The sequence below is a fragment of the Festucalex cinctus genome, chromosome 15 (assembly GCF_051991245.1).
Source record: "Festucalex cinctus isolate MCC-2025b chromosome 15, RoL_Fcin_1.0, whole genome shotgun sequence".
NCBI classification, from domain to species: domain Eukaryota; kingdom Metazoa; phylum Chordata; class Actinopteri; order Syngnathiformes; family Syngnathidae; genus Festucalex; species Festucalex cinctus.
Window position 1 is genome coordinate 11,485,403 of NC_135425.1, and position 17,294 is coordinate 11,502,696.

Genomic DNA, 17,294 nt, shown 5'->3' on the forward strand with positions numbered 1-17,294 from the left:
CAAGACCTGAAATAGACGAGTGGCGCTGGTGACAAGCACAGTGGAGCTGCTCTCTGAACGGCTTCATCCAGGAGGAGATTAGAAACACACACAGAGTTTGATGTGTGCATTATCTTTCCAGGGATGATCCCAAAATAAACAACAACGAGGCAAAATCTCCCAATAATTAAAACGCTTAATCCACTTCCTGCTTGCTGATGACCGTGGGCTGAGCATGTCATGAGGGACTCTTGCACCGTTTATGTTTCGGTGCTTTTGTGTATAAAGGTGAATAGATTTCCAAAAATATGAGGATTTAGCATCCAGTAAGCTGTCAGAAACACAAACAAATATTTATAGTTTGGTGGAAGTGTGAAAAATTCATCTTTAACAGATCTGATCATGTAAATGTGTTTGACGTTTCCTCACGCATATTTTGTTTTACAGCATGTGCTTTGTCTTCCAGTGTTGCTGTTCACATCGTTTACATTACGTGTGATACCTCCACATATATAGGAAATGTTTTTTTTTATTGTTATTGGTATTAAGTTTTTGCATTAACAAGTAGTAGGGATGGGCGAATACCAATACCAGGTAACGGTATAAGGCAGATACCCGGCCTTATTTCAATGTTATTGGTAATCATGACTTGTGGCCATTTTACAATCACAAATTACAGTTAGAAATTAGAAGAATAGAAATAGACATTTTTAAGCAGAAACACTACATTATATTGGGATATATACAATAGGTCTGTCTTTAAAAGTGATCTGCCATTGATTTTTCTTAGTATTTGTATGTATCAAACTACTGCCCATAGCCAGCTGGGATAGGCTCCAGCACCCCCTGCGACCCTGTGAGGAGAAAACTGTTCAGAAAATGGATGGATGGATGGAAAAGTACTTGGTAGTGGTAACAGTGACTACTCAAGAGTACTCGTACTGGGATCGGTCTGGAAAAAAAAAAAAAAAAAAAAAAAGTGGTCTCAAACATCCCTACTAATAAGTAATTAAAATATTAGTAATTAGTTAAATAACTCAAATATTGTCTGAACATAGGTGTCTTATATATTTTATACATATGCTATGATTGATATAGTTTCATTTTTTTCCCTCTCATTCCTTCTCAGGAGAACAATAACATACACATTCTCCAAAAACTCTCCGCAACACGAGCTAAACTTATCTCATACATGACATACAACAATTTTAGTACAGTTGAGATATATCACTTCAAAAATACTTCCTTTATGCTAATTACTACTTTCCTATTAGCCAGGGCTTTTGTGTCATTTCAGAAAGAGCTTATAGAATGTAAATAGGTGTGTGTGTTTTTTTTATCAGCAATTAGCTTTCCACAAAAATAAAAAAAAGTGTGTTCACTGTTGTTAGCTTTTCGTACATTTTTTTAGTTTCTGCACTTTGAATTTTTGTTGTAATACACACCAACAAATATATTCCAAGATTAGAAGAACAACAAATATTTTTCATGTGATGATTTAGCCTCATGCTAGGAGGTCAAACTGCTGAGCAGTCCATCTTTAAGAGTACTTTTTTTTTTTTTTTTTAAACTTGCCCAAAATGGAGACCGGAGTCATGACTGCTGAGCAGAACTAAACATACAATGTGAGGACCGGGTTCGGTGTCAGCATGTCCGAGCCTCTGGCCTCATCCCTTCCTTTGGAAACTGCTGCTCTCATGGATGTGTGGGTCTATAGAGTTCTAATTAGCTGCATTCACAAACAGCGCCGGGCTCATCAAAATGCCGAGGCCTGCAGAAAGCCACAGCAGGGGTGAGCAGAATGTGTGTGCGTGATGAATCTTGTACATGTGGGTGGAAAAACGGGATTTTGTTTGTGTAGTTTCAAGTTTGTGTGACAGTGCTGTGTGTTTTGAGCAGGAAAATAATTCCAAAATGAGGATACACAGCGGAGCAGCAAACCAAGGCTCAACATCCGATGAATTGCAACCAAAAACTGGGTACTTTTCCCCCCAAACTCATAACATTTCTTGTCTTTCTTCACATTTGCATGCACGGCACGGGAGTAAACCACATCATGGCACACAAAACAAGCAGTAAACAAAGAGGACGTCTGCGCCGCGCTGTTTTTAGGAAACTAACAGAATGGCTGACGAACATGAGCGGGATCAACGGAAATGATCTGAGAGTTTCTCTGCAAAAACCCTGCAGGAAACATTTCAACCACACCGGCTGCTTCTGCTTGGATGATCATGGATTCTGTTATAATCTCAATATGGCACAAGGTGTGTAGTTATACTACACGTGGATTGTGCTCATTAAGCTGGTCTCGATAATACTGTATGTCATTGTGAAGGGCATAGTGGTTAATAAGCATATTCAAGTGCCCTTGAATCCTGAAATGTTCCTGAAGCTCCTTTATGAAAAAGTATTGCCACCCGGCCATCCTCGTGATACCATTGATACCATTCTGACTATTCAAGGAAGCTGTAACATCCTCAACGTAACACGGTAAGCCCAACTTCAAAATAAATTTTGCCAAATACAAAATACATTGACGGCAAAGCAAACAGCCTTAGTATACTTTTACTGTTTGGCAACGTCATGGCGTGATGGCTAGCCTGACTTCCCTTTGAGACATTTCTTTGATTGACCAACATCAACACAATGCTATCCCGTACTCATGTTCAATCGCTAACTTAGGATGCTAAGAAACCGATTAATTAATTAAGCCGTCATTGTATGATACGGGAGAAGTCTCCGACATAAGTGGCTAGCGGCTACATGTTAGCATGATGACCGATGTCTGTCTGCCGGTGGTCTAGAGGAAGACCAGTTTTTGACAGGCTACTTTGACCAAGGCTACTTTGTAATTCACTCTCCATGTTTAAAGGAAGGGAATGTGGTTTATTGTGCATTATTATATAAATAGAGTTTTATTTTCATTTATTTAATAAAACTGTTTTGCCCAATAAAATGGATGCATGGATGGATGGATGGATGGATGGATGGATGGAAAAAAGAAAAACATTCAACTCAAAATGTCAAACTTAGTTGTTTAGGTTATAAGAGCACAACTTTAAGCCATTAATACTTCGTTATTTTACACATCATGTAAAAAATATGAATGTTTCTGCCTCCTATTGCACTTTAAAATAGTGTTCCTAAATGGCTATATTAGACATTTAGATTTTTTTTTTTGAATAATTATTTAATGGAAAATGGCGTTTTACAAAATATTTTTTAAAATTTATTTAAATTCTGTATTTATTAAGCCATTAATACCTTGTTATTTTACACATCAGCCATGTAAAAAATATGAATGTTTCTGCCTCCTATTGCACTTAAAAATAGTGTTCCTAAATCCTAAACGGCTATATTAGACATTTTGATTTATTTTATTATTATTATTTAATGGAAAACGGCGTTTTACAAAATATTTTTTTAAATTTATTTATTTATTTATTTATATTTTTATTTTATTTATTAAATTTTTCTGTTCCGAAAAACGATCCGACCCGTAACTCAAATCCGTGATGCAATCCGAACCGTGACTTTTATGATCGGTTGCACCACTAGTTGCATCCAAATATTTTTGTGAGTTGTAATTTTGCACAAGTGGCAGAATGCTGGATGAAAACATGTTTACAATAACTACCAACTACTTCATTGTGGAATTTAAAAGAAACCCCAACTGTAATGACAAATTTGATTATTTATTTGGTTGTTACTAACGTAACTATGAGATTCATGTTTCAAAAATAATTTCCAGTTTCATACATTTTGTAGATACTTTATTTGGACGGATGCTGCTATTGTTATTTACATTGCAACACATTCAGTGCGTAGTGAATTGCAGCTGGGCCCTCTGTTGAGAAATGTTAAATGCCAATAAAGACAGCAAAGTCTCTGTACCGTTCTTAAAGGGATGATCAAAACTCTTGAATGCGTCTGGTGAATGATGAGAGAACGGCGTGGAAGAGGTAAATACCGTTTCAGTTGTCATACATTTCTATTAAATTACTTCCAAAAACTGTGGTTCCACTACAATTATGTCTAACCACTACAATACGGGCATACAGTCAGTGACATCCATTTCAGGTTTAAGGGTCAGCTGGAGTCTATGCTAGCTAGCTTCATGCTAACAAGCAGCTGTTCAGGAGATGTCGTCGGCAGTGTACCACGACTATCTGCACTTTCATTGCACTGGTCTCAGCATCTGAACTGTTCAAAGCAAACTAAATATATTCCTGAATTAGGAAATGAGAGGTTCAATACCATGGTTATTGTCTGCTACTAGCACAGTGACTGCATGAATAAGCAAGTGGCTCAGCGTGAACTGCGAATTGCTGGCACACGTAAGGAGCATCAAAATAAGTGTTGACCGCTGCAGTGTACATGGCTGACCTACTGCATGGTAACAAAATGTATGAATGGAAGACACATTAAGTAAGCAGTCACTCACTTACTAAAAAGCCAAATAGGATTAGGTGAATAAATTACACACTCTGCTGTTATTATCTCATTAATGTCAATCACATACAAACACACACATTTGATGATAAACTCACCAAGTTACAACCTGACTGTAAATCGAAACACACTTCACAATCGACTGTCCGGCTCAACTTTCCAAGCGACCGTGTTTCACTACTGTTTGACACCACACTGTATAGAACCGCAGTGAGCTAATCCCCACAGTACATTCACAGGCAGGAAAGAGTGACATCACCAAATCCGAAAAACAGGAAGTCTCTCTCAGGAATGAACATGAGTTTCTGAAAACAAAAGTTACCCCCCAAATTGTTTAAAAAAAAAAAAAAAAAAAAAACACGTCTTGTTTTTCATATGATAATATTTACATTACATACTAATTACATAGAGCCTGTTTTTCAGAGGTTTTGGAAGAACCTACAAACAATACACAACTCAGTACTTCACTAGGTACACCTATAATAACATCCAATATAAGTAGGGCTGGCTATTACCAACAATACACATGTATCCCGATATATGGCATTCAAGGCGATATGAATCCTGATATTTAACATTACTTTACATTATGGGTGTCAGGCGACTAACATTTCGTATTTAATCGCATGACTTCAATAGCTAACTCATGATTAATTGCAAATGTTAGATTTTTTATAAATGTACAATAAAATGTACAATAAAACATTTTTTTTCGAAATGTTCATACTCTTGTTAACATAAAAGTGGAAAAATCTCTAATATAAATATGTCTGCATCTTTTAATCATTGATACAGTAAATTCATAATAATTCATAAAACTGAGTTAAAATTAAAAAGCTGTACTGTAAAAAACGAGTGTGATATTAATTTGTGTTGAGGTTATTTTTTGCCACTAGATGGCATAACTACATTTGTAAAACTCAGTGCATTTTTCTTTTCATATTAAGAGCCATCTAATCTTTAACATGAAGTAAATTATGAAATTCTACACATTTATAAAATTGTAAAATGCAGCTGGACCCCAGTCTCCACAACAAAAATGCATTATTATTCAATTTATTACTGATAATTTTTGACGTGGACGTGTGCTACGTTGCAACGGGAATTCCCCCAGTACGCTTTCCAAACAAGGGGTGATCATTAATTGTGCATTAAAAATAATTAGTAGCATTAAAGGAACCTTAAATTAACTCAAAATTAACGCACTAATTTTGACATGTCTACTTTATATAGATTTCATATGCATACTCAAGTGATATTCTTATTATTCTTGATGGCAAAAATGTTTGCAGCACTTCTGGTTTACCGCCAGAGGCGTGTGCGCCCGGAAGCTTTTTGAATGATTGTGCAATATTGATTGTTGTTTATTTAAAAAATAAAAATAAAAATAAATAAATAAACGCCTTACAATAATGGTCGTTTATTTAAAAACAAACAAACAAACTAACTAAATAATGGTCGTTTGTTAAAAAAAAAAAAAAAAAATTAAAATTAAAAAAAAGTTAATTATAGTTGAGTGTACAAGTTGAAGTGACCACAAATAGTAAATATCATTTTTCTAACATTAATATATTTTTAAAGAAATAATGCAGTAAACATATTGTTATATTAATACTAATATATTAATAATATATTAATCTTCTATTGTACCTAATCAGATTATGCAAGTGACCACAAGTTGTAGCTGCTCAGTTCGATGAGTGAATGAGCTTATTTGATGTATAATATTGAAGAGTATGAAGTATACCTCAGAAATTTTAAAACACCAAACAACAATGCTGAGCAAATACAACAGCCTCACTCCCCTACCAAACAAAAGCGTGTGGTTACCCACACAGAGCAGGTGCATGGGAGGATCTCAAATTGAGACAACATACAGCTCATTGAAAAAAAAAAAAAAAAAAAAAAAAAAAGAAAAAAGAGGAAAGCTGACGTACTTGAGCCGGAGAAATGTCCACTCCCCTGGGAGGTCGGTCCATTCTTTCCACTGCTAACAGGAGGGGAAAACATCTAGAAGACAAATAGAGCACGCATTACCTCCAAGAGCACAGACACGGGCAGCAATAAGAGCACACAAAAATGACTGCGGCTACATATGAAAAGCTTCATTCCAATACACCGGGGAGACATTTGGCTGGGAAATAGTGCTGCAACAAGTCTATCACTCCTTGCCTCAAATGTAAAGGTGACATCTGCTTTTCAAGAAGCATTTTTCTTTTTTTTACAACAAGGTCTTCATGTTTAGGACTGTAACATATGAGTTACCGAACTTTAAAGGTGTTAATCTACAGTTGAGCATCATATTTTTCCTCTGTGATTTTATTTCCGAATCGTCAGTTACCTTTCAAAACCCTGTATTTAGGAATGAAACTCATCATACTGATCTAATATCTAACCGAAAAGAATCATTGTAAGTGACGTCTACATACATCCTGACTGCTGCTATGTTAGCAGTCTCACCAGTGACAATGAGGCTTCACCATATCACAGATCATGAACAGTTACATTTGACATCTCTGTGGAGCAGCAGGCCACGGTGAGCACTGAGTGAGTGCCAAACTTTCACATGCAAATAATGCCATTTCATAATTATTGTTAGAAATTGAAAGTTATGAACATTGACATCATTATTCCTCACATTGGGCCTGAGATGTGTGTGTGATCAGTTTTTTTGTTTTTTTTCCCCCGACATAACTGACTTGATATTTGATTAGCAATTGTTAAAAGAAATCATTTTTGAGTACTCTGTCCAACGGTGGGCGTTCACGGACCTGCCATCGCATAAATTAATCTTCGGCCTGTTAATGGTAGGAGGAGACACAATGGTGGGCTCGCCGCTCGATTTGGTCAACATTTGTTTATTTATAAATTTGGAATGAGTCAAACACAAGGAGAAATAAATCAATACAACTTTTCAATTGGTAATGAAGAGAGGCCTTGAAATATGTGTGTGGTTAATTTGTACTTCATTTTTCACATGAAATGATTATGAAGCATTTTAAAGCACAAATGTAAGATTAAATCTATGTTTCTGTTTGACAATATTGTTCAGGACGAAAGTTTTTAATTTAATAATCACAATAATATCACTTGTAGTTGTGATACATCACTGTAATAATCAGACTAGGCTATTTATCTGACACTTTATGAATATGTTATTGTATAAACATTTATACGGTATGTATAGTGACATATGGAAACATTTTAAAACTATTCATCAATTATTGTTTTTCTTATGCAAAGTTTTTAGCGCGTTTAAAAAACTTCACAGTAGCACAAGACACAAAAAAAACTGCATTTGATCCACAGCCTCTGTATAAAGTTGCACTTATATTGGTTATTAAACATTGACAATAATGTGGTTCAGAGTGTGTGTGTTACATTTGACGGCTTTGAAACTTAAATAAGGACAAAGAGATAAAATTTCTATAATAGTTTTTAAGCATGAATATTACTTGGGGTAATTATATGAGCACGTTTAACTGGTTTAATAAGGTAAGCTATGGAAATGTGTGTTATTGTCATATTGCATTTGCATATTTATGATTATTAAGGCTTTTCGTTTTTTGTGTGCAAGGATTTCCTGGCATGCATACTGCCCTTTTTTGCACTTTCTAATCTGACGTATCTTCCTTTCATACAGGATTAATGGGAGTCCGTTTATTCTTCCTCATTGAGGGCTGTATCTATTTTCCTCCTCCTCATCCCCCTCCTCCTCTTGTGACCAAACTTGCTCCCAGAGGGAGGTAGAGGCACAGAAAACATGGCCGAGAGCATGGAACACTATTTCCTGTCCCTCAAATTCACACCACAGTCTTTTATTCCAAGGGAATTGGGGGGAGAAGTGTGCTACATTTAAAAACGGGATTATGTCTTTGCGTTTAAAGCTGCACGAACGGGACACGTGCAACACGCAGGTTCATGCTGAAAGAGTCTCTCTTTTTTTTGCAGGAACTATTCGGTAGGCCTACACTGTGCATGGAACACTCATTGTAATTGGAAATTAAATAGCTTTTTTTTTTTTTTTTTGTCATAGGCAAAAGGCTACACATAAAGGGGGAAGAAGGACTTAAAATAAGATATACTACCATGGATGATGGGAACATTTTCAACTCGCTGTTTCGCATCTATAAGACAACAAAATTACCAATGCAGCATCAAAAATATCTACACATACAAACAAAATGAAATCACAAATATGCTCTTCACTTTTCTTTTAACTTACTCTGAATAAACACACACTTTGTCCAGTTAATGTCAAAAAAGAAAGATATGCAGGTTATGCGGCGTGCAACTCATTAATTAAACATGTAAAACTGTGAAAGCCTAACAGGACGTGCTTATTTACTTCCAGCCTCTCCTATCATCACACTCATTTGTTCCAAATTAAAATAAATAAAATATCTTACCGCGCTAAAATCCAGTAAGTCACTCAGTTCCTTGTCTGTGCCCAAAGCTGCCATCCGCTGTTGATGATGCATTTTAGCAAAATCACACGGACCTACAACATGGAAACAAATGGAGAAATAGATGGACAGAGGAGGTAGACGTAGACAGACAGATGGAAGTGTATCTGGATGGCGATGTAGAAGAGGAGAGCGGAGGAAAGACCTCTTTCGCTTTTTTTTTTTTACGCGCAGCTCCGCTCCGCTCCGGGTCTTCGCTCGCCACAGCCAAAATAAATCCAGTAAAACAAGCTCAAAGCCTCGATCAACACGTCTAATTTCCTCTCATCCTCAAGCGGGGAAGAAAGCTCACAAGCGCGTTCCTGGTTTAAAGTCGCTGGACGTAAAACCAAAACAAAAAAAAACAAAAAAAAGAAGAAGAAGTGACAGAAAGGACTGTTTTGTTTGGTGTGTTTTTCCTCTCGCCCTGCAGCCAAAATAAGTCCGAGCTCTCCGCGTCAAGACGCAGTTCGTCCGACTGTCAAGCCTCAAACAATCATTCATACAAATCAAAATATTCATTCATTAAAGAATTAAAAAAAAAAAAAAAAAACACCTTAGCGAGCCTGTCAGAGAAGAAGCAAACCTCCGAGGAAGATTACGACTTTTCACTGTGTGCGCGCATGCGAGTCAACAGGAAGAGAACTGGAGGAGGCAGACTGGAAGAGTCCGGGCGGAGCGTGCGCTTCTGGTGGCCGGCTGAGGGCTCCCTCCGCTCGGCTGCGGGTGCTGATGATGCCCGGGCGCTCTGCGCGGCTCCCATGCGCGTGTGGCTGCGAAGTCGCGGTCGGTTTGATTCATGTGGTGGTGCGGCCACCTAGCTTACATCCTCGTCTAACACCATCGCGTCGAAATACTGCTGCCACCGTACGCACTGGCAATCTGCAAGGGAAAGAAAGACAACAACAAAGTCTTGTTTGCTGCGTAATTTTACACGAAAATAAGACAGCCACGTTTGGTTCCTTGAGAGAGGATGACAAGACTTCACCTCTAACTTGTATTTTATTTTGTTTTGTTTTATTTATTTTTTAGGGTAGTGTAAAATATGAGTAGGATAATGAATTTTTTTTATTATTATATATGCAATTTTAATTGTATTTTTTTTTCATGCAATTTTTCTCCTCAATTTGGCAGTGAAATCAGGGGTCACAACCTGTCCAATCATTTTCCTCCAAGGATGCAATCGCCACATCAAAATGTTAACTTTTATTTTAACAACACTTTAAAACCAGTCTATCCAAATTAAATGTTGTTTCCATGTAAATCACACTGCTACATCACATTCAGTTAATAGGGAAAATATTTGGGGGATTTGTAAGGATTTTGCGGTTGTTGTCCCTCCCCTGCATGCAGCAGTTGAAAACTGGATCCACATTCAGAACCGAAATAACAGCAATCTGCAGTAAACGGACAATTTGAACAGAATTTTTTTTAGGATCATTATTGTGATATTTTCACAAATTGTATGCTCGTATACAGAACACAAAAGTGAGCAAAACTGATTTATCTTTATTCACCAATCACCAGGGCGCTAATAAGAGAGATTGTGTTCCTATTTTTGTTGTTTATAATTTCTTGTCATGTTCATATATCTGGAAAAGCTCCTAATGAGACCAGTTTGCATATTTGTCAACCCCATTTGACGAAGCCTCTCCCCTCTTTTTTTAAAAGCAGCGCGGGCTGTGTCAAATGTTATTTTTAGCACATGGCGTAGGCCACTTAAGATAGACGGCAGCTGCAAACTGTCCACGGGCCATAGTTTGGGCACCCCTGCATATTAAGGGTACGTTCAAGAACTAGGCCGTAACAATCTGTCCGTTAACATACATCATATTTCGAGACCCCAAAAGTGTGTGCAACGTTAACAAAAATAGTAACTGGACAAAGGTTTGCATTTGTAAAGGTCTGTCTATATGTGATATGGTGTGACTCATAATTGTTAAAATAATACAAAAAAAATAAATAGACGGTTCCATAAACCAGAATTAAATTCCTGAATAGTTTTAATAGTTTAATAGTTTTGTACGTTTAAAAAAAAAAAAAAACACGAAAGAAAAGCAAAATGTTTTTAAATAAAGTTTTTTCCCTTTAGTTTTACTACACCAAAAATGATTATCGGACCTTAATAATAACACAAAAACTAAAGAAAACTTCCCATTCATCCAACTTCAAAATGTTAAGAATGGTGACACAAAAACAAATCTTGGCAGGCTGCAGAAGGTGGGAGGTGAAGAGGTGGAGTCACACCAGCCTGGTCACCAACAGCCTGCAGGTAGAAAGTGACTGACCTATTTCCACAAATTACTCTCTGCGTGTGCAAGTTTCTCAGACAGAAAAAAAAAAAATGGCCAGCATAAATACAGCCATATTTATTATCATGTGAAGAGGATGTACTTTTACCCTTAAACTGTCCGCCATCTTACAACATCATCAACATTGTACAACATAGTACAGTCTCAGGGGTTTAACAGAGGTCAGGAGACACAGTGTGTGTGTGGCCTTTTCACACTGCACTTAGCAGAGCGCAGTGTTGGCGTACCCGCTCATTGTTAATGTGCTGCAAGGGAGTGACAATGAAATTCCAAGCGGCGTTGCAGTGATGTCAGATAGCTCAAATATTTTATTTTTTAATTTTTTATTTTTTTACATGGTGTGGACCAAATTAGTAACTGAAATATCATCGATTTACCTTTGTGCATTGTCTGCATTATTAATTTGAAATAATGTCCCTTTTAGGCATATCTCATTCATTCATGAACTGCCAAAGTAATCAATTATTTAAAAATATATACATTTGTTAGTTGCAGCCCTAATATATTGTGAGGTTCCTGCAGAAAATGTCTCTTACATTTGATCCATTTTGGAAATTGTGTTGCGTAGTGACGTTAAGTCATGCTGGGTGACAATATGACACCCACACGTACCATTGTCCAGGCTTTGCTTTCTATGGCTACGGTCCCAGCACACTTTCCTGTGGAAACACAATGAAAACCAAGTGCAGTGTGAAAAGGCCTTATAACACTTCAGAACAAACTATGCTCTCAACATTTTGGTGTCACCAAATCGTAGTGCACCGTCTGATCAAGAAAGCCCTTGAAATAATCATACCGTATGTTACACACGTGGACAAAATTGTTGGTATTCTGCTAATGAATAAAAAAAAAAAAAAATCTTAATAATAAAAGAAAAATCACCAATAAAAATCAGAAATTGCTTTTGAAATGCAACTCACCAGAATTATATGAACAAATAAAAATAAAAAGCACTCATGTAACAGGCCTGGGTAGACATGATAGTACCCTAACTTTGATCCAGTTGTCTTTCTTAACTCATTTGCTCCCAATAACGTGTAAATACGTTTTTTTATGTTTTATGTCCCAAAGACGTATTTATACGTTTGTTTTGTTTTGTTTTTTTATGCTAGAGCATACCATAAGGCTTTGATGCAGCCTCTCAACTGCAAAGAACGGTTGCAGAAATGGTAGTTATTACACAAACGGCCAGCAGGTGGCAGCAGAGCAAAGGAGATCAACCAGGGCCATCTAGAAAAAAAAAAGCTCAATTACTTACATTTTTAAATAGATTTGCGAAAACTGATGAAACTTAGCTCTCTTCTAATGCTAATTGCTGCAAAATGGAAACAGACAGAAACATACTTTTTTTCTGATGAAAGAAGAGAGTAATCTTTCTTTTGATAGGTTCCATGCTTTTATAGCAATTGAACGCAATATTCTGTGGGCCTTGCAAAATCAGTCAAAATCCAGTAAAACAGCCAGGAGCGAACGGGATTGCTTCTGTGAAAATGGCTGGGGGTGAACACTATTGTCATGCAACATGTCAGTAAGTTACATATTCAATTGTTTCATTTGATAATCAGTAACAATTTTTTGTGGAACATTGCAAAAGTAAAATGACTTAAATATTAAATCAATATTAATATTCCTCAGAAAGGTGCTTCAAAAAGTCAAACATAAAATATGTTTTAAAACTTTAAAGTCGAATATATAATACACGTTTTTCATAGAAACGTATGCAAACGTGAGTCAGTTGCTGGACAGATAAATAAATGTCTTACACAAGTAAAAGTACGTTCATGAGCCTTCTTTGCCTGAAGACTCCCGTACATTTCCCCGCCACTCTTATGAGGTGCTCCCCTAGTGGCCTGCCAAGTAATTGCTCAATAGGTAATGAACAAAGGCGCCGTTATAGTGGCTGTATATTAGCTACAAATATCAACACTTGGCATAGGTGTATCGATAATCTATAGGGAGACAACGTATCGCGATTTATCGTGATATCAATATATTGTCACACTCCTAACCTTGAGTCTTGAGATTTCAGTGTAGCCTGCACAGATTCAAGACACCCTGTGCCAGGTTTAGCAAATCAACCCCAGAACATAACAGAGCATCCTCCATGTTTCACATCAGGGGCAGTGTTCTTTTCTTTGTGGTTTGTATGCTTCATTTTGGCGTTTGTGGACACAGAGCTCTTTTGCCTTGCCAAAAAGTTCCCGTTTTGTCTCATCTGTCCATAGGAGCCTTTGTGGTTTGTCAATTTTTATTTTTCTATTTTCAACACTGGTGTCCCTCTTGGTTATCTCACGAAGCCCAATTTGGCTCAAACAATGAGTGATGGTGCGATCTGATACCGATGTACCTCGACTTTGGCTCTTTTGTTGCGATTTGTATCAGCTGTCTTCAATTTGTCATCAATTGTCCGCTAGCGGCCGCACACAGGGAGGTTGGTTACATTTTCATGGATCTTAAATTTATGAATAATGGCTGTAACTGTAGTCTCGGGCTAGGAGATGGACTTATAACCACTGCCTTTAACATTATTATTTCTAATCTAAGACAAAACTCTCCTTTGCTTTCTCTGGTCAATGTTTAACATGATACAAACCAAGTCACCAGCACCTATAAAAAGGCACCTGTGATGTTAAAGCTTATTCTTTTTACACTAGTGCTCAATTGGTGATGCAACATAACGCTTTTGTCATTTAAGTTAGACCGTTTTATTATTCTTACATTTTAATATTCACAGTTGTTAACTTTGCTTGTACAGTTCAAAACAGCTGTCTGGCTCTGGGATTGGTTATTTGCATTTTACTGATTTTCTATTAGAGAATTAGCATCAGAAGTCAAACAAATCACAGGAAGTTACAATGCCACATAATGATCGAGGCTTGATTGGGCTACCCTTCCCAAATCCAAAATTTCCAAACGAAAAGATGACAGTTCATAAGTCAATTTTGTGTTTCACTTTTCACAATAGAGGCACAGCCACCCATGGTTATCTTGGCCCTCGTCCTTGTTTGTTATATTGTTTCCATTTGTCAGTAAAGACAAATTGTACAGTCTGAAAATGAGGCGCAGCTGCACAATACAAATAATTCTACTTAGAATGCATTAAAGACACTGAAAGAATATAAGACAACTGATAATGAGGAGTAGCGCATAAAGTCGTTTTTGTTGGTATTGAGTCATTATACAGGCACAGTGAAATTGTTTGTTCTATTATAATTCAATGTGTCAAATCCCTGTCAATGTAAATCATAGCGGGATATGGGGGGTGTTCTCATTTTTGTCTTAGTTAAAATTATTATGCATAAACTTCTCAACAGATTAGCATGTATGCTAATTTCTTAGCATGATGGGGAATGGTTTTGGAAAAAGTCTATTCAAGTTTGCAAGTTATGTAATTTAGATTTAATTCTGCTCATTTGATTCCACTATCCCTGGTGGTGTGGACTTTCCATGTAAAATTTCACTTAACCACTCATTGCTCCTATTCATTATCAACGTGTGAATAGGGCGAAGAGTTATATAACATGAAAACAATGTATCCTGGTTTAGTCTGTGTGCCACGTTAACCTTGACAAAGAACAGGAACAAACAGTTATGGTCTGACACAGAACAAAGTATGTCTGTCACATCTGGGTCACAGCTGAGCAGCTGAAAACCATCCTTGATAGAAGTTACTGTATAACAAAATGAGCTTTAGTAAAGAGCTCTAGTGGTGTTCCTGATATCAAAAACATGAGCTTTGTCATTAAGTAAGTACGTAATTATTTCTAGATGAGCTACGGCTTTATAGTTTTAGCTTTGGTATCACATGAAGTGGATTTTAAAAAGTCGACACACCCCCGGCCACCACCATGCTGACACTACACTATTATTACGTTTTGTTTTGATTTTTTGTGTTAGTTTTGGTTCGACCTTGAGTCAGCTGGAACTGGGGCCACCAAAAGCAGGGACGCATCCTGGAATGCTTCCGTCGCTAGCTTGGAGAGGCCAAGTTGCCTACTGAACTCGGAACACCCGACCGACCCCTGTAGGAGAATTGATGTAAAGGACTATTTTAATGAGCTATGGATTTTGGACACAGAGAGATTTTTGTTCTCGGGCATCTGTTAAAAGTATGAATTGCGGCCATTTTATAGGGTTGATGGGAGAGGGGGACTTTGATTTCTGTTCAAGTTACATCTGCTACAGTATTGCATCTCCATTGTTTTCACTCCGATACATACTTTTTAGCGTAGAGTTTTTTGGAATGTATGCCGCTCTTTCGTGCATTCGCTCACAGTGGAGAGGAGGAGGCGTGTCGCTAAAGCAGGGTTTCTCAACCACTCGTGCCGTGAGATACTGTCTGGTGTGCCGTGGGAAATTGTCCAATTCCACCTAATTGGTAACAACCAATGTTGGGAATAACGGCGTTTAAACTAATGGCGTAACTCTGTTCTTTGTTCATAAAGACTCGGCGGTGGACATAAACATTTTGAAACAGCAGACAGTTTTAGTACACAAATACATTAAATAAATACATAATTCAATAATTCTTTTTTTTTTTTTACATTAAAGGTGGGAAAAATTTTACAACTATTTTGATCTCCTTTTATAATAAAAAATTGTGGCATTTGAACAAGATGTGTATAACTTTTATATCTACTGTATCTAATTTGTCAGCTACATGTCTTGTAATCAACTTGTTGGTTTAACAGAGTGCTGATTCATTTAAAGACGTCATATTATGGGAAAATGACTTTTAACTCATTCACTCCCAGCCATTTTCGCAGAAGCAATCCCGTTCGCTCCCGGCTGTTTTACTGGATTTTGACTGATTTTGCAAGGCCCACAGAATATTGTGTTCTATTGCTATAAAAGCATGGAACCTATCAAAAGAAAGATTAAAGTCTCTTCTTTCATCAGAAAAAAAAGTATGTTTGTATCTGTTTCCGTTTTGCAGCAATTAGCATTAGAAGAGAGCTAAGTTTCATCAGTTTTCACAAATCTATTTAAAATTGTAAGTAATTGAGCTTTTTTTCTACATGGCCCTGGTTGATCTCCTTTGCTCTGCTGCCACCTGCTGGCCGTTTGTGTAATAACTACCATTTCTGCAACCATTCTTTGCAGTTGAGAGGCTGCATCAAAGCCTTCTGTATGCTCTAGCATATTTATTAAAAAAAAAAAAAAAAAAAAAAAAAAAAAAAAAAAAACACGTATAAATACGTCTTTGGGACACTTAGAACATTAAAAAACGTATGTATACGTTATTGGGAGTAAATGAGTTAATTGCTTGTATATAAACAGTTGAGTCTCTGGAGGGCCTGACCACCCATCAAATGTAAATTAATCATGTTACTTTAACACTGTATATTAGTCACTCCACACCAAGTTTTCTTCACCTTGCTTGGCAGCTATCCTAGGCAAAGATTGCACAGATTATCGTTGGCTAACAGTGTTTGCTTATGATAAGTGGCGCGGACTTGATTGCTGATGACCTGATATTTAACTAAAGTTGTTGGGCTATTTAGTTATTTAGTTAGGTTTGAGAATATGTGTACGCTGCAGGTGACAACTGACACATGATTGTAATGTAGTTAGTGTTATTCGGAAAGCACCATTGGCTAATAGTAAGAAGTTGAAAGTAAAGATTTTTGTGAAAAACATTTATAGGTCATAATTATTTTTCAATAAAGAAGGGTTCGGAGATTGCACATAGGACACCAGGTCCAGTATAGGGTCAGTACCTCAGGGGTACCAAAAATTCAACATTGCCACAGTTCAAACATGGCACAATTCATATTCTTACTGCATAGCATTCTCAGCACCAGTGTTGCCACAGTTAACTTGAAAAAGTAACTTAGTTACTTCACTGATTACTTGCTTTTAAAAATAACTAAACTGCGTTACTGATTACTTGATTTTAAAAGTTAGATTAAAAGTTACTTTTTAGTTACTTTCAGCAGCTGCCGATAACACCATCTCAACATAAAAATAATGCGGTAGAAACGGAGTTACAAATACTTTATTGAAAGTGCATTTTTAACATGAAAATAAAGTTTTTTGTTTTTTTTTATGAAAAACATAATAGGCAGTCTCTCTTGACTTCTTGTAACAAATAGGTTTTATAAAA

General features: G+C 36.8%; 1 protein-coding gene across 5 annotated transcripts in view; it reads right to left on the minus strand.

The window, feature by feature from the left end:
- tcf4 (transcription factor 4) overlaps positions 1-17,294 on the minus strand; it is a 211,268-nt gene that overhangs the window by 190,125 nt on the left and 3,849 nt on the right. For 4 of the 5 annotated variants that reach the window (XM_077496696.1, XM_077496697.1, XM_077496699.1 and 1 more), the window contains 4 exons: positions 9,043-9,758; positions 8,841-8,932; positions 8,520-8,558; positions 6,369-6,441 (listed from right to left, as the gene is read on the minus strand). In XM_077496696.1, the coding sequence (XP_077352822.1) occupies positions 6,369-6,441; positions 8,520-8,558; positions 8,841-8,912 (184 nt within the window). In that variant the 5' untranslated portion in view covers positions 8,913-8,932; positions 9,043-9,758. Of the gene's footprint in view, positions 1-6,368; positions 6,442-8,519; positions 8,559-8,840; positions 9,759-17,294 lie in introns of those variants that run through there. The other variant, XM_077496700.1, reaches the window with a different exon arrangement.